The sequence below is a fragment of the Cetorhinus maximus genome, chromosome 11, assembly GCF_964194155.1.
Source record: "Cetorhinus maximus chromosome 11, sCetMax3.hap1.1, whole genome shotgun sequence".
Lineage (NCBI taxonomy): Eukaryota > Metazoa > Chordata > Chondrichthyes > Lamniformes > Cetorhinidae > Cetorhinus > Cetorhinus maximus.
In genome coordinates, this window is record NC_135889.1 from 38,817,853 (window position 1) to 38,843,976 (window position 26,124).

The 26,124-nt window shown below is 40.6% G+C and overlaps 1 protein-coding gene across 2 annotated transcripts in view; it reads left to right on the forward strand.

The window, feature by feature from the left end:
• Nucleotides 1–26,124, forward strand: part of pgap1 (post-GPI attachment to proteins inositol deacylase 1) — a 165,696-nt gene that overhangs the window by 15,795 nt on the left and 123,777 nt on the right. For both annotated transcript variants that reach the window (XR_013577940.1, XM_078551836.1), the window contains exons 4-5: nucleotides 18,873–19,044; nucleotides 24,768–24,928. Coding sequence is in view for 1 of the 2 variants with exons in the window: in XM_078551836.1 (XP_078407962.1) it covers nucleotides 18,873–19,044; nucleotides 24,768–24,928 (333 nt within the window). In the remaining variant the exon portion in view is untranslated. The remainder of the gene's footprint in view (nucleotides 1–18,872; nucleotides 19,045–24,767; nucleotides 24,929–26,124) is intronic.

A 26,124-nucleotide genomic window follows, 5' to 3' on the forward strand; every position in this document is an offset into this window, starting at 1 on the left:
TCCCCTGGCCTCAGAGTGCTTGGCAGCCACTCAGTAACATCTTTTACCCTGGCACTAGGAAGGCAGCATAGCATCCTGGATTCACATCTGTGGCCGCAGAAATGCTTGACTGTTCCCCTAACTATAGAATCCCCTCTGTCAATATTGCTTTTCCAATCTTCCTCCTGTTCACCCTGTACAGCTGAGCCAGCTGTGGTGTCTTGGACTAGATTCAGAAAGCACTTTTGAGAAGAACCATCATTCTCACCAGCATTCAGGATGGAATACTGGTTGGAGAGTGAGATGCACTCAGGGATTTCTGCACTACATGCTTGGTCATTCTTTACTACCTGGGGTCACCCATTCCCTCTCTGCATACCCTTAAGCTGTGTGGTGGCTACATCTATAAATGTGCTATCCCCAAAATTCTCAACATTGTAGATGCGCCGCAGTAATACTAGCTACTGCACAAGCTCCAAAACCTGGGGCTTGAGCTGCCGCAACTGATTACGCTTCTTACATATATAGTTACCCAGGATACGAGAAGCACCACGGATCACAGAATTGTTACAGCACAGAAGGAGGCCATTCGGCCTGCCATGTCTGTGCCAGAATATCCACATGGAACAGAATGCACACTCCATGGATCAGAGCTGCCCTGCTATGCCTCTAATGGATATTTAAACTTATTGCTTAAATAAAAAGAAGACTTACCACCTACTCGCCAATCAGCTGCTTTTCCAATGCTGATGCCACTTTATTTTATAGGGAGGTTAACTGAAATGTTTTTTATTTAACTTTTAATATCCAAAAACCTTAGATTTTAATTTACTAAAAACGTCAGACATCTTTAGTTTTACTATCCCCGACTATTTAACTTTTAACTTTATCCCCTAGATCTGATTGATTAATTGAGCACTGATTTCATTGATATGATAAACCTAAAGCCGATTTGATAATTTTACTTTTTATACTAATTTCATCAAATCTAAAACAAATAGCCTCTATTTCCTCTATTACAATCTAGTACCTTATTTAAACCATTAATTTTAATTAATACCTCTAGACCTGTTCTGGACTAATAACCTTATTAATCTGCTTACTGATATAATTAGTGCAATTGAAAATTTTAATTTCTTGGCTCTTATTTTGAACAAATACCCTAGTGTAGAGAGGAAAAAAAGAGAAATATCAATCAATCACTTCCTAGCTTTCCTGAGACGTCCCACTTTTTTTTTCTTTTTTTCGAACATGGCAGCTCCGGTCTGAACCATCCTAGCCCACTATATTCAATGGTTTCACTGTTATCCTGCTGTGTCACTGCTCCTTATACCCTCCAGTCTTATTGTGTTCCTGCTACTGCTCTCGCTCTGCTCTGAACTACCAGGCTTTTTGTAACCATTGGCCTCATAAGAACCTAAATAGGAGCAGGAGTAAACCATACGGCCCCTCGAGCCTGCATTACCATTCAATTCAATCATGGTTGATCATTGGCTTTAACTCCGCTTTATTGCCCAGTCCCCATATCCCTTGATTCCAAAATCTACAGCCTTAAATATATTCAACAATGGAGCATCCACAAGCCTCTGGGGGTGCAGAATTCCAAAGATTCACAACCCTTCGAATGAAGAAATTTCTCTTCATCTCAGCCCTAAATGATCGATCCCTTATTCTGAGACTATGTCTCTTTGTTTTAGATTTCCCCTGTCAAGGCAAACAACCTCTGTGTCTACCCTCTCAAGTCCCTTCAGAATCTTGTATGTTTCAATGAGATCACCTCTCATTCTTCTAAACTATAGAGTATAGGCCCAATTTACTTAGTCTTTCATCATAGGACAGTCCTCTCATCTCAGGAATCAATTTAGTGAATCTTTGCTACCCTGTCTCCATGCAAGTATGTTCTTCCCTGAATGTGGAGACCGAAATTGCACACAATATTCCAGGTGTGGCTTCACAAAGCCCTGTACAATTGTCACAGAACTTTGTTATTCTTGTACTCCAATCTCCTTGTAATAAAGGCCAACATATAATTTATCTTCCTAATCTTGCTTTATCTGCATGCTAACCTTCTGTGCTCCTTGTACGAGTATGCCCAAGTTCCTCTGAACATCAACATTTCAAGGTTCACACCTTTTTTAAAAAAAAAATCTGCTTTTCTATTCTTACAACCAAAATGAATAACTTCACACTTTTCCACGTTATACTCCATCTGCCATGTTGTTGTCCACTCACTTAACCTGTTTATATCTCTTTGTTGCCTCTTTGTGTCAGCCTCACAGCTTACATTCTCAACTAGCTTTGTATCGTCAGCAAACTTAGATACATTGCTCTTGGTCTTTGTCCAAGTCATTAATATAGATTGTAAATGGCTGTGGCCCTAAACACTCATCTTTGCGGCACTCCACTAGTTACAGCCTGCCAACTGAAAATGCCTACTCTCTGTCCATTAACAAATCCTTTATCCATGGATATCCATTTATATATTACCTGCAACTCCAGGAGCTCTTATCTTGCATATTAACTGTGGCATCTTATTGAATCCTTTTGGAAATCCAAATCTACAACATCTACTGGTTTCCCCTTATCTACCTTGCTAGTTACATCCTCAAAAAAACTATTATAAATTTGTCAAACACAACTCCCTCTCATAAAACCAAGTTGACTTTGTCTGATCTTACTATGATTTTCTATAAGACTTTCTTAATAACAGATTCTATCATTTTCCTGATGTCTGGTGTTCCTAGTTTTCTCTCTCCCTCCTTTCTTGAATTGTGGAGTTATATTTTTTAACTTTCAATCTGCTGGGACCATTCTAGAATTCAGGGCATTTTGGAAAATCATAATCCAACTCATCCACTATCTTTCAATTACCACTTTTAGAACCTTAGGCTGTAGGCCATCAGGTCCTGGAGATTTGTCTGATTTTAGTTTTGTAGGTTTCTCCAATACTTCCCTGCTGACATTAATTACCTTAAGTTCCTCACATTTTTAGCCCCTTGGCTAACCTCTATTTGTGGTATCTAATTTGCGTCTTCTAATGTCTCACTGTTTTCCTGCTGCTGGTCTCGCTCTGCTCTGCCACCGCTCTTTGTACTCACTGGCCTTGCTGTGTTCCTGCACTGGTCTCACTCTGCTCTGCCACTGCTCTTTATATCTGCTGTTGTCACTGTGTTCCTGCTGCTGATCCTGCTGTGCTCTGCCGTTGCTCTGTCTACCTGCAGGTCTTGCTATGTTATTGCTGCTGGTCTCACTTTTGTTATGGACAGGAGGGGGTTTAATTTAGAAGAGCTGTGATTTCTCCTCTCGCTACCTGTCCGTAAATAGATGTTTTTGATTTTTGATTTCCCTGTTTATAAGTGGTGGTGTATTTTCCCCAACCCTTCGGGTTTGGAGTGGCCCAATCCTCTATTAATAACCTCACAAGATAAGGTAAAAAATAAAAGGAGTAGTTTACTTTACACACACACAAAACGTGGGAAGGGGTTTTGCAATATTTTTCCATTCTTGCATTCATACAATAAAAGAGGGATAAGGGAAGGAAAGGGTTAAGGGAAAAGACCACAATAAGATACGAATTATGTTTTCACGTGAGTCCAGAATCAAAGTCCAGTGAGCAATTCTTCTACAGAGTTCGGCTGGCTGAAGACCGGTGGTGTAAGATTCGCTTTTCTGGACGTGTTGATGTTCCAAGAAGAAGTAGGCATGCAGAGATTGAAACAGTTTTGTAGGTGATAGTACAAAATCTTACCAGCAGAGTCAGGTTAGATGGGTGCCAGTTGTCCAAGCTGGCCAGAATTTGATTCTATGTGGCCTGCCAGCCAGATGTTAAACAGCAGACCAAAGATGGAGTCCAAAGGCTGTAAAATGAAAGCAGTTCAAACAGCTCAAGGCTCGGCCATGTGATTGGATGGTTTCAGGTTGAGCTATTCTGTGAACAAGGCCTCTTCTTAAAACCTATTGTGTTTTGAGCAGGTAACTGTAGAACTATTAGCACAATGTTGGGGATGAGGAGTCACAAATAGCTATGCCTTTGTCCAGAGCTGGCTGATGCAGCCATCTCATGTACTATGTTTTGTGTTGGCTTGGCTGGAACATTTATACAATGCAAGGAGTGTTACATTCCAGGGGTTTGATGTGTTAGCCTTTGTACACTTTTAAACTGCTTAGAAAATTCTAGAGCAACCACCATGTGGTCAGCAGCAGCCATTTTATCAGTCCAGCCATTTGTCCAAATGTTTAAAAGAAAAATAATTTTATGAAGTAGCCAGGGTGACGTAGATATATATAATGTCTTCTGATCATGACACTTAGCTCTGCTGCTGCTACTTTTGCCACTGATCTCATTGCGGAACTGGACAATGGAGACTTTTAATTTGGAGAATGTCTTCCCTGACTGATGCTTTCTTTTGAGATTCCTTGGGACAGAGGGAAAAAGCTAAAAAAGATTGAAATCTCATAAATTAAAGGAAGGCACTGAAATTATTGTTTGTGATCTACAAAGTAGAAGGCTCAAAAGATATGATTTTGGGGAAGGGAGTAGTATGAGTGCAAATAGTTTGTAATCATCATCACAATTAGTTTCTTATTGTGTTCTCGTAAATTATAAGAAACATATTCCGTAAGGCGCTTTGGGTCAGAGACCTTTCTCTGCTTGTGATAGGTCCTCCACAATTCCTTTTGTGCCCATAATAGATGTCTCAGAGTAACTTTCAGTGTTGTATGACCCACTTTTAAATGCTAAGGTGCGTCACCTTTAATAGTAGAAAAATTTAGCGTCCTATATATATTATAAATATTTATTCTCTCATATCCTGTTACTCATCATTACATCTTAAGTTATATTAAGGGTGAAAATAAATGTAGGGTGAGCATTTCAGTGAAAACTGCTACACTCTGTTATCTTCTTGACAAAGATGCTAAAAAGTTCTTGCGTTGTGGCAAGGATTTTAAATTGAAGACATTTTCTCTTTCTATGGAGATCCAACGTTCTGAATTTCTAGATTCAACATGAAGCTTTTTAGCTCAGCAAATTGAAATGCTGGACACAACAAGAGAACTAACATGGCTGAGAACATGAAAGCACTAACAAGGCTTTATATTATAAACCCCTGGCAGAATCAGAACTTAAGATAACTGGGACAAATAAAGTACACTTGACTCATCAAGTTTTCTCCCACTCCACAAGACATGCATGATTACTTTATTTCAATCATGGACACCGCCCCCAAACCCATTAGATAGTGGATGTTGGTTTTTGAATCCCATGCCTGTATGTCAATTTTTGCAGTAAAGATTTTGCAGTACCTAGCCAGCTTTTGCGGTGGAACAGTTCTGATGTTTGTTTCACGTAGTAAAGGGAAAAATGGGCAGAAGTTGTCTGCCCTGGGGAAGCACCTCACCTGTTTGTTTTTCACAAAGATCAAGCATACTGGCTGTGGGAGAGTTCAGAGTGTTCCAAGTGAAGAAAGTAGTCATCCACTAGGGCATTGTAAAGAAGAATACTCAAAACGCAGAAAACTTTGGATATTACTCACTTAAAAATGCAATTTCAAAGTAAAACCCTGAGGATGGGGGGGGTGGTGGTGGTTTGGGTTAAGTGAGATTTAGAAAACCATAGAAAAATGTTGAGGAAATAGAACAGTGTAGGAAAGTGGGCAGTGACGAGCAAAGCAGGACAGGGAGTTTAACAGTAATTGTGCATCAGTAAGAAAGGACCATGAAGGGAATACTAGTAAAACGATAAAATAACATTTTTTATCTGAATGAGTGAAGCATCTGCAATAAGATAGATGAACTCGTAGCACTATTAGAGATGAATGGTTTAAATCTAATTGCCATTACAGAGACATGGTTACATAATAAAATAAACATTTCAAAGTACACAGTGTTTCGAAAAGACAAAGAATGGCAAAGGAAGAGGGGTAACCCTGATAGTAGGGGACTGCATAAGGACATTAGTCTTTGCTCAGAAGATAATGAAATAAAATCAGTATGAATGGCGATTAGGAATAGCAAGAGTCAGAAACGCTGGTGGGGGTAGTTAATAAGCCCCCTAACAGTCATTATAACATTAGACAGAGCATTAAACAAAAAATTATTGGAGCATGTAACAAAGGCAATGTAATAGTCGTGGGGGTCTTTCATCTTCATATAGACCACACCAATCAAATTTGTAAGGGTGCTCTAGAGATTGAGTTTGTAGGTGAAAGTTTCCTGGAGCAATATGTGTGGACCCAACTGGGGATAAAGCTATTTAGATCTAATATTGTGTAATGAAGCAGGGTTAATTAGTAAACTCATAGGCCAGAATCTTCTGTTTGGCGTGCGGGGGTAGGCCCCGTATGCTGACGCGTAAAATGATGCATGGTGATGTCGGGCGTACATCCCGACGTCACCACATGTAATTCCGATCTCCCTGTTTGGCGGACGCACATTGGAGTCGGCTGCGCGCCAGCCGAACTGTCAAAGGCCTGTTAAGGCCATTTAGAAACCAGTTAGTCCTATTGAGAAAGCTGCCCGTCCAACCTTAAGGTTGGCGGGCAGGCGAAGAGCCCAGGCAGCCTTCGCATTTATCATGAAACCTCACCCACGGGCAGGATGAGGTTTCATGAAGGACTTGTTAATGAAATAAAAACTTGTATCAAAATTAATAAACATGTCCCAGCTTATGTGACACTGTCACATGAGGGGACATATCTGAATAATGTTTTTTTCTTTCTTCCAATGTTTCATAATGAACTTAATCTCCCTGAGGCAGCTCCGTGCCTCAGGGAGATTTCTGCTTTCTTTCATGCGCATGCACGAAAGAGCGCAGGCCCTGACTCTCCCTCCTCCCCCTGCACGCACAGGTAGCACTGAGCGCTTCCGGCTGTGTGTCATGCTGGGAGAGCCTTAATTGGCCCACCCACATAAAATGGTGGTGCGCAGCCAATCGCGGGCGGTGATTGGCTCCGCACCCACTCCCAAACGGCCTGCTTGATGGGGAGAAAATTCTCCCCATAGTAAAAGACCTACTGGCAGCTAGTGATCAAAGTACAATTGAATTCCGTGTTAAGTTTAAAAGTGACATACTCCAATCGTAAACCAGAATCTTGGAACTTAAACGAAGTCAGTTACATAGGTATGAGAGGAGAACTGGCTAAAGTTGAATGAGCAAATAGACTAAAAGACATGGCCATAAATAAACAATTCAAAATGTTCAACAGAAATATATTCCATTAAAAACTCAGCAAAAAGACTTATCCGTGGCTCACTCAAAGTTAATAATGGCATTAGATTAAAATAAGAGTCTTTTAAGGTTGAAAAGAACAGTAGCAAATCTGAGGATTGGGAGTGTTTTAGAAACTAGCAAATGTCTACCAGAAAGTTGATAGAAAGGGAAAAAGTCAAAAATGAGAGACCATATCCAGTTGGCCCAGGCGTCCAAAACTCAAAACACCGTGTCCAACACATATGATTCTATGATTGGACAACATTTGCAAAATAATCCTCAGTGTCTTAAGAATTACGCTGACAACCAATTTAAGATCGTCAGTCGGGCTTGCATTTTCGTGTACTGGAAGCTACATATATTAATGCACAGGGCCCTGTTCTTTGCAGACAGAAAGAATATATATGCACATTGCACCTGTTTCAGCTAAACAAAATAAATAATAGCCATTTGCTGACTCATCCCTCAAGGCAGTGCCTTGACCAATCAGGGCCAAGCTTCCTGATTTAAATTTCAAACAATGCTTGGCAGTTAACTGTCAATCACCATTAACTGGCGCATTCTCTATGGCTGCTCCTCTTAACAATCAGAGTCCATTTACCAACCAATCAGCACTCTCTTCTCATACGGTATAAATTGTTGTTTTCCCCTTATATTGGTATTCTTGCGAAGTGCCCTGATGAGTGCATGACAAAAAGCCTCAACATATCTCTTTTTTCAGCAATATTAACAAAGCCTTAACAATGCACTTGGAAAATCATTGTATGATTCATCAAAGTCAACATGGTTTTGCAAAAGGGAAATTGTGTTTGACAAATCGATTAGAATTTTTTGTAGATGTAACTAGTAGGGTAGATAAAGGGGAACCAGTAGATGTAGTGTACCTGGATTTCCAACAGGCTTTTGATAAGGCTACAAAAGGTTTTTACAAAAGACTTATAGGTAAGACAAGGGCTCATGGATTTGGGGTAATATATTAGCATGGACAGAGCATTGGTTAAGGCACACGAAGCACAGAGTGAGAATAAATTGGGCATTTTCGGGTTGTCAGACTATAACAAGTGGAGCGCTGCAAGGATCAGTGCTCGACCTTAAGTTATTTACAGTCCATATTAATGACTTAGAGAGTAATGGATCTATGTTTGCTAATGACACAAAGCTAGATGAAAATGTAAATTGTGAGAAGGACATGGAGTGGCTGCAGAGAGGTATAAACGGGTTAAGTGAGATGGCAGATGTGTGGAAGTGTGAAACTGTTCACTTTGATCGTAAGAATAGAAAAGCAAGATATTTTTCAAAAGGCACGAAGCTTTTAAATGTTGATGTTTAGTGAGACTTGGGGGGGGTTCACACAAGGAGCACAAAGTTAGCATGCAGCAATTAGAAAGGCAAATGACATGTTGGCCTTTATTGCAAGGGGATCGGAGAACAGCAATAAAGACTTGCTACAATTTGGTGAGACCACACCTGAAATACTGTATGTAGTTTGTAGTTTTGGTCTCCATATTAAAGGAAGGAGGTACTTGCATTGGAGATAGTGCAGCAAAGGTTCACTATAATAGCCCCTGCATTGAGAGAGTTGTCCCATGATGAGAGACTGAGTAAATTGGACCTAGACTGCTTGGGGCTTAGAAGAATGAGAGGTGATCTCATTGAAAGATACAAGATTCAGGGTAGACACTGAGAGATTGTTTCAGCTGGCTGAGGAATCTAGAACATGAGGGAACAGACTGAGGATGAAGGGTTGATCGTTTATGACTGGGATGAGGAGACATTTCTTCATTCCAAGGATTGTGAATCTTTGGAATTCTCTACCCGAGAGGCTTGTGAATGCTCCATCATTGACTATATTTTAGGCAGGGATAGATAGATTTTTGGTCTCAGCGAATCAAGGGGTATGGGAAGTAGGCGGGAAAGTGGAGTTGAAGCCCAAGATCAACCGTGATCATGTTGAATAGCAGAACATGCTCAAGGGGCCATATAATCTACTCCTATATAAAGTATTCTTGTGGTCTTAATGTAATAAAACTCCCAAGGCACTTCTCAAAAACATTATAAAACAAAATGTGATACCGAGCCATCTAAAAAGGATATAAGGTCAAATGACCAAATGCTTGATCAAAGAGAGAGGTTTTTAGGCCTTAAAGGAGGAAAACGAGATAAATAAGTGGGGAGTTGTAGCAAGGGAGTTCCAGAGCTTGGGGCCTTGGCAACTGAAGGCAAAGCACTATGGTGGAGCAGTTAAAATCAGAGATACTTAAGAGGTCAGAATTAGCTGAGCGCAGCGACCTTAGAGGAGTGTGGTGCTGGAGTTTACAGAGATAGAGAGGGATGAGGCCAAGGAGGAATCAGAAAACAAGAATGAGTATTTTAAAATCAAGATTTTGCTTGACCGGAATCCAATGTAGATCAGCAAGTACATGGATGATAGATGAACAGGACTCAATGTGTTAACACAAAATTCTTCTCATTTGACAATAATCAGCATTCATACCTTAGAATATTCAGAATATAAACTAATGTCATGTTGGTATTGTAAGTGGTATTTTTTGAGGTTTGGGCTGAGGCATAGATTCAACTTTGCTCTTGTCCCATAATTTTGTTCAACAACCTCCTTCGATCTATTTACTTGTCCTCTCAAATCTTTATATTTAGCCCTTTTAAAGTTTTATGCCTGACTGTTGGCCTTTGATGTTTCTAACTCCTAAGATATTCTGTGAACATTGTCCTCCCAGAGTTCCAATTCCTGTTTATTGTTTGGGTCATTAACAAATAACAGGTCAAGATGAGCACTGACTCACAGGACTGAATTTTCCCAGACCCATGGAGGTGGGTTAGGAGACGTGAGTGAGAGCAAAGTTGGAAAACACCATGTCAGGTTGGCTTATTGATGTATTCCTGCTCCTGAGCAATCTTGCCAGAGGCAGGGTTAATGCAGCAGTGGCTACCTGCCCTCGGCAGCTGTTGGAGCCCAGCAGGTAACTGGAGGAGTCCTCCTGTTGGCAGGGCGGTGGTAAGAGGGGCCATTGATGCCTCCTCTTCACCACCCCAGCATGAACCTGCTGGGATGCGACAGCCATAGCTGCAAACTCAACTCATCCTGTAGGGGGATTCCCCTCAGCAACGATGGCCTGACAGCTGTGGCCAGCGTGATTTTAAATTTTTCACAATGCTGCAGAGAGTGCATCCATTTTGAGGGATTCTTGTAGTCACTTGCCTGTCTCTGCAGCACCCACGTCTGCTGTTGGGATTGCTGGCTGTAGGTCATTGTGGCCCCCTTTCTGGACCTCCCACTCCCCTGGTCTGCCTGCTGTCCATATTTGGATAGGGCTTCTGGAGGCAGCCTCGTCATTGGCTGCTTCTGGGAAGATTGTGATCGGCATCCCTCCACTTCCATTTCTTGGTTCTGGATCTGGAATTGAGGCAGACATCGGGATTGTGACCCACCTAGAAAATTCTGCCCATGGTTCCCTTGACACAGTGGATTGTGAAGCAGTCATGTATTATATTGCTAACTCTGACTCAACTCTTTGAGGTAGAGTTATCACTTATTTACACTAAGATTCCAGCGCAATCTTGTCGAACCAGTGCAAAAAAAAAAGTGGGTAATTTTAAATGTAGGTGAGATGCACCAAATTGTGCTTATTTTCTTAGATGCATAGGTACCTGGTTGATATGTTTTAAAAGTTTTTTTCATATCAAATAATATTTAAATGCCATGTACATCAATGAAACTAATAAATGGTTCAGTATAGTTTTTTAACGTAATTTTCACTGACTTGAATTCAAGTTACTCATGGGTGCGGGACTTTGCACCTTTACTAAAAATGCTTATTTTTTGAGTTAAATCCATTTTTGTCTTTATTAGAAACAATGCAGCAAGTTATCACTCATTCATCAGGGAACACTTTTTAATGGCATGAAAAAACAATTATGTCTTATTACACTGCCTGATAGTATGTTTGTGATTATGCAAATTAATTTTTGCAGAACCTTGAAACCGAACAGAACCACCACAATTTCAGGCACATTTTGCACACAATTTCCAAAGCAGAAGCTCTGCCCTTTGGATTTTCCTAATTTGTATTAGGCTGATTGCAATGTCTCATTAAAATAATTTTCCAGTTCTTATATATACTTCCTATTTCTTCACAGAACAAACTTAATTGTGCTGACCTAGTGTAGCGTACTGCTAGTTTTAGCTCAGATTTTTTTGTATTAGAGGCTTTTGATCAAAATGGTTGATTTTGTAGCTTTTCAAACTGCACAAGATCAACTTTACTCGCCTTCTTAATCACAAATTTACCAAACCAAAAAAAAGGACTTTGCTATCCTTGTGACATCTTCTCTGTTTGTTGTGGGGAATTGATTTTAAATTCCTATGTTTGTTTATTGCATAATAAAATGGTTTAGCCTGGACCTCAGTTGGTCGTAAACTAGCTTGACAGAAGTTGATGTCTCCAACCTGTTTTACCGTATCTATATGGCATTGAAAGTACACCGTGTGCCACATATCCAGGCTTCTGATGTTGTAATAATAGTTCTGGGTCTGGGAAATTCCACTTACCAGCCAGTCTAAAAAATATTGCTATCTAATTTGATAATTTGGCCAAGCAAATTAACATTTTAACTTGCAATGCCAGTGAATTATTATATTTTCCCAGTGTTTTGTTATAAAACTCTCTGTTGCTGTGCTATAAATAATTCCTCCTGTTAGACTTTTATGGCGACGTTCAAATTATGGTTATGGCTGAATTTGTCTCTCTATTTTTACTCACATATTTTCCCAGTTTCTTGTTATAAAACTCTCTGTTGCTTAATTTAGTTCATGATAATTGATTCCCTGCACCATATATAATTCCTCCTGTAAGACTTTTATGGTTAACGTTCAAATTATAGTTATGGCTGAATTTTAAAACAGTGAAGTTTCAAACCAAGTTGCAAAGAACTTTCTAACATTTCTCAATTATTGACAGGATGAAATAAAATGCCTGTTTGTTCTCAGAATGTCTACCACATTCCATGCAAACAGCAACAATTTGCTACTGAAAAATTTTAGAAAAACTATTCACAAATAGAAAGAAAGCAGTTATTTCCTGGCACTTTCCTTCTCTTCAGATAATCTGAAAAGGTTGCTGAGGTAACATGGAAAGGAATGATGTAGATCCAATCCAGGTAAACTTTCACAGCAATAATTAGCCTGAAATTGTCAGAGGACCCATTCAGATCACTTCCCAACCGGGGATACCCAAGCAGTGCCCTGAATGGGACAGGTTAATTTTGTAGCCACATATTATAGCAGTGCTCCCCAGGAGCAATAGGTGAACCAGTCTGTTTACTAAAAGCATGGGTTAGCGTATAAAGGTATCCCACTTTGTTATTCCTGCAAAGCAATCTTAAAGTGGCGCACCTAAGTGGCAACCTGAAACTGCACATCCCAATCTGCAAGGTTTCCTAATTTAAGGGAATATCTGGCTAAGGTTAATTGGGTAAATAGACTTAAAGGTATGGAAGTAAATGAACACTGGGAAATATTTAAAGAAACAATTCAAAATGTTCAACGAAAATACATTCCATTGAAAACAAAAACTCAGCAAGAAAAACCCATCTGTGGTTCACTCAGGAATTTAAGGATAGCATTAGATTAAAAGAAGAGGCTTATGATATTGCAGAGAACAACAGTAAGTCTGAGGATTGGGAGTGTTCTCAAAACCATCAAAGGGCCACCCAAAAGTTGATAAGAGAAAAAATTGAATATGAAAGTAAACTAGCCAGAAACATAATAACAAGTTGTAGGAGTATTTATATGTATATAAAAAGGAAGAGAGTAGCTAAAGTTAAGGTTGGTCCATTAGAAGCAAGACAGGAGAAATTGTCATGGGGAATGAGGAAATGCCAGAGGCATTGAACAAACGTGTATGTCTTCACAGTAGAAGACATAAGTTTCATACTAGAAATAGACAGTATCTAGAGGTTAAAAAAGGTGGAGAAATTAAGGAACTTAATATTAGCAGAGAAAAAGTATTGGAGAAACTTGAGGAACTAAGATCCAACAAATCTCCAGGACCTAATGACCTTCACCCTAGGGTTCTAAAAGAGATGGCTGCAGAGATGGTGGATGTAGAATCTATGATTTTCCAAAATTCCGTAGATTTGGGAACAGCCCCATCAGATTGGAAGTTGACAAATGTTACATCACTTTTCAAGAAAGGAGAAAGAGAGAAAACAATGAACTACAGGCCAGTTAGCCTAACATCAGTTGCTGGAGAAAATGCTAGAATCTATTATTAAGGAAATCTTAATGCACTTGGAGAAGCATAGTATGATTAGAATAAGACAACATGGTTTTAGTAAGGGGAGATCCTGTTTGACAAATTTATTCGAGTTTTTTGAGGATCTAACTGGTAGGGTAAATAAAGGGGAACCGGTAGACGTAGTATACCTGGATTTCCAAAAGGCTGTCGATAAGATGCCTCACAAAAGATTAATATGCAAGGTAAAGGTTCTTGGCGTTGAGGGTAATATATTAGCATGGTTAGAGGATTGGTTAACAGATAGCAGAGAGTGGGCATAAACAGAGCTTTTTAAAGTTGGTAGGCAGTGAATAGTGGAGTGCTGCAAGGATCAGTGCTGGGACCTGAGCTTTTTGTTTTATTCATTCAAGGGATGTGGGCATTGCTGCCCACCCCTAGTTGCCTAAAGAAGGTAGTGGTGAGCTGCCTTCTTGAACCACTGCAGCCCATTGGTGTGGAAGAGAGTTCCAGGATTTTGACCCAGCAACAGTGAAGGAATGGCAATATAGTTCCAAGTTAGGATGGTGAGTGGCTTATAGGGGGACTTCCAGGTGGTGGTGTTCTGATATGCTTGCTGCTCTTGCCCTTCTAGATGGTGGTGGTCGTGGGTTTGGAATGTGCTGTCAGACGGAAGCTTGTAGTGCATCTTGTAGGTGGTAGACGCTGCTGCTTCGTGCATCGGTGGAGGCAGTGAATATTTGTGGATGAGGTGCCAATCAAGCGACCTGCTTTGTCCTGGATGGTGTCAAGCTTCTTGAGTGTTGTTGGAGCTGCACTCATCCAGGCAAGTGGAGAGTATTCCATCACACTCCTGACTTATGCCTTGTAGATGGTGGACAGGCTTTGAGGAGTTGGGAGGTGAGTTGCATGCTGCAGGATTCCTAGACTCTGACTTGCTCTTGTAGCCACAGTATTTATGTGGCTACTCCAGTTCAGATTCTGGTGAATGGTAACCCTTAAGAAGTTGATAGTGGGGGATTCAGCAATGGTAATGCCATTGAATGTCAAGGGGCGATGGTTAGATTCTCTCTTGTTGCCTGGCACGTGTGGCGCGAATGTTACTTGCCACTTGTCAGCCCAAGCCTGGGTATTGTCCGACCTTTGCTGCATTTGGACATTGACTGCTTCAGTATCTGAGGAGTCGCGAATGGTGCTGAACGTTCTGCAATCACCAGCAAACATCTCCACTTCTGACCTTAGGGTGGGAGGAAGGTCATTGATGAAGCAGCTAAAGATGGTTGGGCCTAGGACACTACCCTGAGGAACTTCTGCAGTGATGTCCTGGAGCTGAGATGGCTGACCTCCAACAACCACAACCATCTTTCTTTGCGCTAGGTATGACTCTAGCCAGTGGAGAGTTTTCTCCCCGATTTGCATTGACTCCTGTTTTGCTAGGGCTCCTTGATGCCACACTCGGTCAAATGCTGCCTTGATGTCAAGGGCAGTCACTCTCAACTCACCTCTGGAATTCTGCTCTTTTGTTCATGTTTGAACCAAGGCTATAATGAGGTCAGGAGCTGAGTGGCCCTGGTGGGACCAAAACTGAGCGTCAATGAGAAGGTTATTGCTAAGCAAATGCCGCTTGATAGCACTTTTGATGATACCTTTCATTACTTTAGTGATGATTGAGAGTAGACTGATAGGGTGGTAATTGGTCGGGTTGGATTTGTCCAGCTTTTTGTGTACAGGACATACCTGGGCAATTTTCCACATTGCCAAGCAGATGCCAGGGTTGTAGCTGTACTGGAACAGCTTGGCTAGGTGCACGGCAAGTTCTGGAGCACAAGTCTTCAGTACTATTGCTGGAATATTGTCAGGGCCCATAGCCTTTGCAGTATCCAGTGCCTTCAACTATTTCTTGATATCACGTAGAGTGAATCAAATTGGCTGAAGACTGGCATATGTGATCTGGAGGAAGCTGAGATGGATCATCCACTCAACACTTCTGGCTGAAGATTGTTGCAAATGCTTCAGCCTTATCTCTTGTGCTGATGTGCTGGACCTGCCCTATCATTGAGGATGGGGATATTTGTGGAGGCTCCTCCTCCAGTGAGTTGTTTAATTGTCCACCACCATTCATGACAGGATGCTGCAGGACTGCAGAGCTTAGATCTGATCCATTGATTGTGGAATCGCTTGGCTCTGTCTCTCGCTTGCTGCTTATGCTCTTTGGCATACAAATACCCCTGTGTTGTAGCTTCACCAGTTTGACACCTCTTTTATTGGTATGCCTGATGCTGTTCCTAGCATGCCCTCCTACACTCTTCATTGAACCAGGGTTGACCCTTGGCTTGGTGGTAATGGTAGAGTGGGGGATATGCCGGGCCATGAGGTTACAGATTGTGGTTGAGTACAATTCTGCTGCTGCTGATGGCCCACAGCGTCTCATGGTTGCTCAGTCTTGAGTTGCTAGATCTGTTTGAAATCCATCCCAATTAGCATAGTTGTAGTGCCACACAACATGATGGAGAGTATCCTCAATGTGAAGATGGGACTTTGTCTCCACAAGGACTGTGCACTGGTCAATCCTACCAATACCCCCTGGACATATGCATCTGCGGCAGGCAGGTTGGTGAGGATGATGTCAAGTATTTTTCCCTCTTGTTGGTTCCCTCACCACCTGTCGCAGACCCAGTCTAGCAGCTATGTCCTTTAGGACTCAGCCAGTTCGGTCAGTAGTGGTGCTACCGAACCACTCTTGGTGATGGACTTTTAAGTCCCCCACCAGAGTACATTCTGCGCCCTTGCGACCCTCAGTGTTTCCTCCAAATGGTGTTCAACATGGAGGAGTACTAATTGATCAGCTGAGGGGGGTGCAGCGGTACGTGGTAATCATCTGGTTTCCTCGCCCGTGTTTGACCTGATGCCATGAGACTTCTTGTGGTCCACAGTTGATGTTGAGGACTCCCAGGGCAACTCCCTCCCGACTATATGCCACTGTGCTGCCACCTCTGCTGGGACTGTCATGCTGATGAGGCAGGACATATCCAGCGATGGTGATGGTCGTGTCTGGGACATTATCTGTAAGGTATGATTCCGTGTGTATGACTATGTCAGGCTGTTGCTTGACTAGTCTGTCAGACAGCTCTCCCAATTTTGGCACAAGCCCCCAGTTGTTAGTAAGGAGGACTTTGCATAGTTGACAGGACTGAGTTTGCCATTGTTGTTTCCGGTGCCCAGGTCGATGCCAGGCGGTTTGTCCAGTTTCATTCCTTTTAGACTTTTTGGGGTTTGATACAACTGAGTGGCTTGCTAGACCATTTCAGGGGGTATTTAAGAGTCAACCACATTACTGTGGGTCTGGAGTCACTTGTAGGCCAGTCGAGGCAAGGATGGCAGATTTCCCTCCCTAAAGGGCATTAGAGAACAGAGACACAGAGACGCTGCCAATAGATATGGGCAGCAAGGTAGCAGATGCAGTATAATGTAGGGAAGTGTGAAGTTATTCACTTTGGTCATAAGAACAGAAAAGCAGAATATTTTTTAGAAGGTGTGAAACTTGTAAGTGTTGATGTTCAGAGAGACTTGGGTGTGCTTGTACAAAGAATGCAGGTGGAGCAAGCAATTAGAAAGGCAAATGGCATGTTGGCCTTTATTGCATGGGGATTGGAGTACAAGAGTAAAAAAGTCTTGCTACAAATGAGCTTTGGTGCGACCCCATCTGGAATATTGAATGCAGTTTTGGTCTCCACATTTGAAAAAGGATATACTTGCATCAGAGGCAGTACAGCAAAGGTTCACTAGATTGGTCCCTGGTATGAGGGGGTTGCCCTAAGATCAGAGGCTAAGTAAATTGGGCTTATATTCTCTGGAGTTTAGAAGAGTGAGAGGCGATCTCATTGAAATCTACAAAATTCTGAAGGTGTTTGATAGGGTAGACGCTGAGAGATTGTTTCTGCTGGTTGGGGAATCTAAACCATGGGGGCACAGTCTCAGGATAAGAGCCAATCATTTAGGACTGAGTTGAGGAGAAATTACTTCATTCAAAGGGTTGTGAATCTTTGGGTCTGTTTTTAACTGGTAAGCAAACTTTTTGTCTTTAAAATAGAGAAGCCAGGTTAAAGCAAGATGGACCGTAGCAGCAGAATAATAAATTGCACTTTATGTTGCGTTAACACATTACCAAAGAGCATGTCATCTGATTTACAATGAGCAGTGTCACAGAAGGCTGCTGTTATATAGAAAACAATCGTGCAAATAGTACGTCACATTTTAAATGTGTCTCATGCAGATAATGGCACACTTTACTTATTGGCCCAAATTTTCCATGTACCAATCAAGAAGCACTTTACCTACATTTACTTACTTTATGATTTTCCACTTACTTCATTCCCTCTCACTGCATCGTTCACAAACTTTTGTCAATATTCTCTGCCTCATTATGAGCTAGCCATAGGAAATCCACTTGTTTTCTATACAAATGTGTGCCCAGAACATTTAATGGAAAGAATGTGAGTAATCTGGCCTGTGCATGTAAACAGCAATCTTCAGAGACTGAAATGTGTGCTTCTATTTTCTTATCATCCTGACGGGGAAGTAATTTAATGTAAAGTAAGTTAACAGTAAAGTAAAAAAAAGTAAAATGATCATTTTAAAGCTTAGTCTTGCTACACTATTGCAGAACTCAGTAAATCACATGTCAATAGCTCAAGCTTGAACTTGCTTTTTAATTGAGGGGCATAATGCTTCTCTATAAAGTAATACATTTCCCCAAGACTATTGGCAGGAGGGGAAATTTTAGCCATGGTCATAGTGAAATCAGAACTTGATCTTTTTATGTTGCAGCTTCTTCATTCATCACCATCAGAAAACCAAACTGGTTGAGCCGAGTTCATGAAATAGAAATATGTGCCAAATTTGTGGAATGAGTGATATAAATATAATATAAAAATATTATAGTATGATATTAATATAAACTTTTTACATTAAGTAAATCTTTCCATTTTGCATTTCTTCAGTTTCAGCCTTGTTTAAAATTTTCAAGGATCAATAGGCCCCTAACAAAAAATAGTTATGATCAGCAATTTCACGTAATTTCTGAGCAATTCTCCTCCGGCACCCCCCCTGGACTTTGAATGATCGGTGACCAACTCAATTGGTGCTGTTGTTCAATCAAACTTATATATTCTGTGTGTGGGATGCAGGTGTTGGCTCCTTTTATGGCTGCAGTTGCTACTTGCAACTGACAGCTTTCTAGAAAGTTGGGTTACAAAGGGTAAGTCTCACATATTAACTTGTGTCTCAACAGTAATAGAGAAACTAAAAATTCCTCCCTCCCATCGCGCTAAAATGTGCATAACCAATTTAATGTCATCTCTTCTAGTTTTCCCCAAAGTCATTTACCCAAAATGTTTACTAGGAAGTTAACTTTGATCTGTTTGTGTCCATAGGATCAAAAAGCTGCACCCTGCAGTGTTGCTATTGTGGGCCATTCAATGGGTGGCATCGTTGCGAGAGCATTATTCACTTTACCCAACTTCAAACCTACACTGATAAGTCTTATTATAACACAAGCTACGCCTCATATTGCGCCAGTCCTACTATTGGACAGCTACCTCATAGGTAAGTCTGACGTGATCTCATTGCTGGTCCAAATTCAATTCATTTCTACAGGTGTTTCCCTCAACAAATTTGAACATGGGAAAGGTTTATTGAAATCAATTTTCCTTTAATTGTTTTTAATTTTTTTGGTTACAACATGATGTACATGACATTCATGGTGTACAAGCAATAGTGAATTTTAGTGAGTTATGCTAAGTGATTGAGGTTGTGCAAGACACCACACTACTGTTCTCACTCACTGTATTAGTGCCTGACGGGTTTTAATGCGATCACCATGAATTTGACAGTTACCTAGTTTAGGTGGATTTGAGCAGAAAGCTTACAAATGCTTGGCATGCAACGAATGTGGAATCTGCTTTGGATGGCTCATTTAACAGCTGGTAGTCAGCCAAGAGTAGATTTTGAGGAATAGTTCCTGTATTAACCTGAGACAGCAAATTAATTCCTTTGGCTGGACTATCCTCCCTACTACTTCAGTTCAGATGGCATGAGGGGATTGTCCTGCTACCACTTTTGTGTGATTTATCAATAAGCTGTGGTCAGGGGAAAGGAAATAAGTGAAGAGAGCAAATGCAAAGTGAGATCAAAATGGGAGATTTAATAAATGTTATGATCCTGAATTGTTATTCTGTATGCAAATAAATAGGAACTTGGAAAGATGTGTAAAAAAGGTTCCATTGTTTTCAACCATTTTGTAACTGGGGAAGCAAATGGCAAATATAGAAGAGAAATATTATAATAGAACATGAGCTACTGCTCTTTATAGTAATATTAGAATACAGTCATTTACACATTTGTATAGTTAATGGTAGTTTTGATGTTTTAGTCATGCTTGAACCCCCATTTATATATGATGATATATGTAGTCAAATATGTCTCCAAAGTGTTTGCAAACTCAATTGTATATTTTCTGTGGTCCTGATCCTGTAAAACAATATGTTATATTTATGTTTATCAATAAATTTAGTGTGGCTATTGTTTAAAATGGCAGTGCTACATAGCTGTAGGATGAACAGAGAAAGCACATTGTAATGCTGGGTCGTGAGTAAGAGAGAAAATGAAGAATTGCAGATTTTAACATGGTCAAGAATAAATGAGGTATAGCATAGAATAGTGAAAGAATATTGAGTAGAGCAAGGAATAAGAAAAAGCTTGCATTGACAGAGAACCTTTCATGCCTGCAGGATGGTCCATATTGCTTCACAGCCAATGAATTACCTTCAAAGTGTTGCTCAGTGGTGGCACTCTTGCCTCTGAGACCAAGGGTTGTAATTTCAAGCCCCATTCCTGAAAATTGAGCACATAATGTCGGTTGGCACTTCGGTGCAGTACCATGGGAGTTCTCTCCTGTCAGAGGTACAGTCTTTTGAATGAGACATTAAACCAAGAACCAGCCTGCCCTCTCCAGTAAAAGATCGCAAGGCGCTATTTGAGGAAGAGCAATGGCGTTCTCTTGGTCTGGAAGCCAATATTTATGCCTCCATCAACACCTAAAACTGATGACCTGGTCATTGTCTCATGGCTTTTGTGGGAGCTTGTGTGTATTTATTGGCTGCTGCGATTCCTACAATACAACAGTCACTACATTTCAAAAGCACTTCATTGGCTGTAAAGCATTTTCATAGAATCATAGAATGGCTACAGCACCAAAGGTTACAGCCACACATTCAGTCCATAGTGTTTGACTTGGCCATCTGAAGGAGCAATTCACCTAGCGCCATTCCCCTGCCTTTCCTCTGTATCCCTGCAAATTTTTCCTCTTCAGATAATGATCCAAATCCTTTTAGAAGCTTGTTTGATCCTCCCTGCACCACACCCTAAGGCAATGCATTCCAGATTCTAACCACTCACTGCATGAAAAAGCTTTTCCTCATGTCGCCCTGGTTTCTTTCACTAGTTACCTTAAATCTGTGCCCTCTGGTTCTTGATCCTTTCACCAATGGGAATGGTTTCTCCCTATCTATTCTGCCCAGACCCCTTATAAATTTGAATACCTCTATCAAATCCCCTGTCAATCTTCTCTTGTCCAAGGAGAACAGTTCCAATTTCTCCAATCTTTAGAAGAACCATAGAACACAACAGCACAGAAAACAGGCCATTCGGCCCTTTTAGTCTGTGCCGAAATATTATTCCGCTAGTCCCATTGACCTGCACCTAGTCCATAACCCTCCAGACCTCTCCCATCCATGTATCTATCTAATTTATTCTTAAAACTTAAGAGTGAGCCCGCATTTACCACGTCAGATGGTAGCTCGTTCCACACTCTTACCACTCTCTGAGTGAAGAAGTTCCCCCTAATGTTCCCCCTAAACCTTTCTCCTTTCACCCTAAAGCCATGTCCTCTCATGTTTATTTCTCCTAATCTAAGTGGAAAGAGCCTACTCGCATTTACTCTGTCTGTACCCCTCACAATTTTGTAAACTTCTATCAAATTTCCCCTCATTCTTCTATGCTCCAAGGAATAAAGTCCTAACCTGTTTAATCTTTCCCTGTAACTCAACTCCTTAAGACCCGGCAACATCCTAGTAAATCTTCTCTGCACTCTCTCAATCTTACTGATATCCTTCCTGTAGTTTGGCGACCAGAACTGCACACAATACTCCAAAGTTGGCCTCACCAATGTCTTATATAACCTCACCATAACATCCCAACTCCTACACTCAATACTTTGATTTATGAAGGCCAGTATGCCAAAAGCTTTCTTTACAACCATGTCTACCTGTGACGCCACTTTCAGGAAATTATGTTTCTGAACTCCCAGATCCCTTTGTTCCTCCACACTCCTCAGTGCCCTACCATTTACTGTGTATGTCCTACCTTGGTTTGACCTTCCAAAATGTAACACCTCACACTTTTCCGCATTAAATTCCATCTGCCATTTTCTGGCCCATTTTTCCAGTCGGTCCAGATCTCTCTGCAAGCTTTGAAAGCCTTCCTCGCTGACCACAACGCCTCCAATCTTAGTGTCATCAGCAAACTTGCTGATCCAATTCACCACATTATCATCCAAATCATTGATATAGACAACAAACAATAATGGTCCCAGTACAGATCCCTGAGGCACACCACTAGTCACAGACCTCCAGTCTGAGAAGCAATCATCCACTACCACTCTCTGTCTTCTCCCACACAGCCAATTTCGAATCCAGTTTACAACCTCTCCATGGATACCAAGTATCTGAACCTTCTGAACTAACCTCCCATGTGGGACCTTGTCAAAGGCCTTACTAAAGTCCATGTAGACAACATCCACAGCCTTTCCTTCATCTACTTCCTTGGTAACCTCCTCGAAAAACTCTACAAGGTTCGTTAAACACGACCTACCACGCACAAAGCCATGCTGACTATCCTTAATCAGCCGTTGGCTGTCCAAATAATTATATATCCAATCTCTCAGAACACCTTCCAATAATTTACCTACTACTGACGTCAGGCTCACTGGCCTGTAATTACCTGGTTTACTTTTGGAGCCTTTTTTTAACAACGGAACAACATGAGCTACGCTCCAATCCTCCGGCACCTCACCCGTGGCTAAGGACATTTTAAATATTTCTGCCAGGGCCCCTGCAATTTCTACACTAGTCTCCCTCAAGGTCCGAGGGAATATCATGTCAGGCCCGGGGGATTTATCTATCTTTATCCGCTGTAAGGCAGCAAGCACCTCCTCCTCTTTAATCTCTATATGTTCCATGAAACTACTGCTTGTTTCCCTTCCTTCCTTATACACTATGCCAGTTTCCTGAGTAAATACTGATGCAAAAAAACTGTTTAAGATCTCCCCCATCTCGTGAGGCTCCACACATAGACGACCACTCTGATCTTCAAGGGGACCAATTATGTCCCTTACTATCCTTTTACTCTTAATATACTTGTAGAAACCCTTCGGGTTTACCTTCACATTATCTGCCAAAGCAACCTCATGTCTTCTTTTTGCCTTCCTGATTTCCTTTTTTAGTATTTTCTTTCATTTTCTATACTCTACAAGTACCTCATTTGCTTCTTGTTGCCTATACCTGCTATATACCTCTCTCTTCTTCTTAACCAGATCGCCAATATCCCTTGAAAACCAAGGTTCCCTATGCCTGTTAACTTTGTCTTTAATCCTGACAGGAACATGCAAACTCTGCACTCTCAAAATTTCGCCTTTGAATGCCTTCCACTTACTGAACACATCCTTGCCAGAAAACAACTTATGCCAATCCACTCTTCCTAGATCCTTTCTCATTTCCACAAAATTGGCCTTTCTCCAATTTAGAATCTCAACTCGAGGACCAGACCTATCCTTATCCATAATTAGCTTAAAACTAATGACATTGTGGTCACTGGACCCAAAATGTTCGCCTACACATACTTCTGTCACCTGACCTGTCTGGTTCCCTAATAGGAGATCAAGTACTTTCTATGTAAGTGGTTCCAAGGATTAGGAATTTCATTCTCATGAATCTTTTCTGCACCCTTTCGAATGCCTTCACACCCTGTAGCATCCAGAACTGAACTCAGTACTCCAGTTGAGGCCAAACCAGTGTTTTATAGAGGTTTGACATAACTTCCTTGCTATTGTACTCAATGCCTCTTTTGATAAAGCCCAAGATGCTGTGTGCTTCACTAACCGTGCTCTCGACCTATCCTGTCTCCTTCAATGATTTATGCACGTATAAAGCCAGGTCGCTCTGCTCCTGCACCCCCTTTAGAATTGTCTCCCTCATGTTGTATTGTGTCTCTGCGCTCTTCTTACCAAAATGAATCACTTCACACTTCTCTACATTAAATTTCATTTGCCACTTGTCTTCCCATTCCACCAACCTACCTATATCCTTTTGAAGTTCTTCACTATCTTCCTCATAGTTCACAATACTTCCAAGTCTAGTATCATCTGCAGATTTTGAAATTGTGTCTTCTACACCAAGGTCTAGGCCATTAATATATGTCAGGAAGATCAGGGGCCCTAACACCAATCCCTGGGGAGCTCCACGATAAACCTTCCTTCAGTCCGAAAAACAATCATTCACCGGTCCTCTTTGTTTCCTATCACTCAGCCAATTATGTATCCATGTTGTTACCGTCTCTTTTATCCATGAGCTCAAACTTTGCTCTTGAGTCTGTTGTGTGGCATTTTATCAACTTTCTTTTGGAAGTCCATGTACACGACATAACAACAGTACTGCCATCAGCCTTCTGTTACCTCATCAAAAAACCCAAAAAAGTATATGATTTGCCTTTAACAAATCCATGCTGGCTTTCCTTAATTAAGCAACATTTGTCCAAATGACTACTAATTTTGTCCCAAATGACCTGAAAGCTTGCCCGCCACCGAGGTTAAACTGACTGGCCTGTGTTGCTGGGTAGATGAAAGTATTTTTTTTGTAGTTATGTAGTAAAACACTGCAGCTGATTTGTAGAATTTGCTAATTTTGTGTTTCAAATATTGTTTTAATGTTTATTTTATTTTTAATTTATTATATATTAAATGTAGGACCAAATGTAGGATGTTTGATAGAGTTGCATTTGTGTTTCTCGCATTTGCTGAGATCCAGTCAGAGAAATGTTAATTAATGGAGCCATGGATGTCACATATCACTAATTATAACTTGCTGTCTTTTTCGAAGGTTATACTATTCCTTTTGAAGCTTAAAATACAGTATCATGTAACCTGATTGAGGAAAAATGCAGTATGAAATGTGTGAAATTGACTTCTAATTAATTAAAAACATTCATTCTTGTAGACTTTTACACCACTGTGAACAATTACTGGATTCTCAAGGAAAAAGATTTAAGAAATATCACCATTCTTTCGATGGGAGGTGGTTTCCGTGATTACCAAGTCCGGTCTGGTCTAACCATCGTGCCAAGCCTGAGCCTTTACAATAATACTCTAAATGTTGTGGTAATATAAAGATTTTTTTTTTTAAAGATTCTATATTGTTTGCTGTTGGTAACAGTGATGTGCTCATATTGATGCTATGTGCTCATAATGATGCTATGTGCTCATAATGATGCTATGTGCTCATATTGATGCTATGTGCTCATATTGATGCTATGTGCTCATATTGATGCTATTTGCATCTTTGTTGCATTGGCAATGCTACATTAGCTCATAGGGAAGATTCAAATCTTCAGGAGTTCAGTGTTCTTGCTCTCATTTTATATTGCTGTACATTGCAGTTCTTCAATTATTTGAGGGTGCTTTAGCTCCAATGTTAGTGATGGTTGATGCTTTCTTGCTAAGAATCTGCTTATATTTTTGTCTGATTTTTCACACAACAACTTATTGTATAAAAGTGAAATTAATCTAACATTATAACAGTAAAGTTGGATTTGTACTACTTTAGGCTTTTCTGACCATATTTTTCTAATAGTAGTGGGCAACAACAATCCTTGCCAGGGAAATAACACAAGAGATTCAAACCTGCATAAAATATTTGAATACAGTTAGGCAGTAGTACTTCAGAGGTTACTGAAGAAAATGAGGAGGAGTGAGTTAATGCTGCGTTTTGTTTCCTAACACTGCCATGTTCAAAGGATATTGCTTGGTTGAAAAATAGTACGCTGTGAAATTCATTAATATGTCTGGTCAGGGATTGTCTTGAAAGAAATGACAATTTGAGAAAAAACATTTCAAACTACAGTGCACTGAAAAGTTATTGACAAATTCAGCATGTTTCTGCTACTGTATTCTTTGTATGACTAAAATAGTTTTTATAAACTTCCCAGGTTAGCAGGTTTTCTTATGATGTTTTTAAATTTTATACTCTGTTACTTCGGCACTGTTGCAAACTGGATTCTATTCGTTTAGTGCAGCCTGTTCAGTTGGACGAGATTTATCTTACTTATTTTTATTATACAAAACCCAGTACATTTATCCAACTTTGTTTATATTGGTCTAATAGTTTTTCGGTATATGACCATGATTAACCTTTTGCTGCACCTTCTGGAAGTTCTGATGTAACTGATGAGGCCTGCATATCCCATATCCAAGTGCAGAAACTTCCTCTTAATTATAAGGAGGGCTGGTAATTTTTAGGCAAATGAAATACAGTACAAGAATACCTTTTGCACTTTTACCCACCCTGAGGTTAGTTT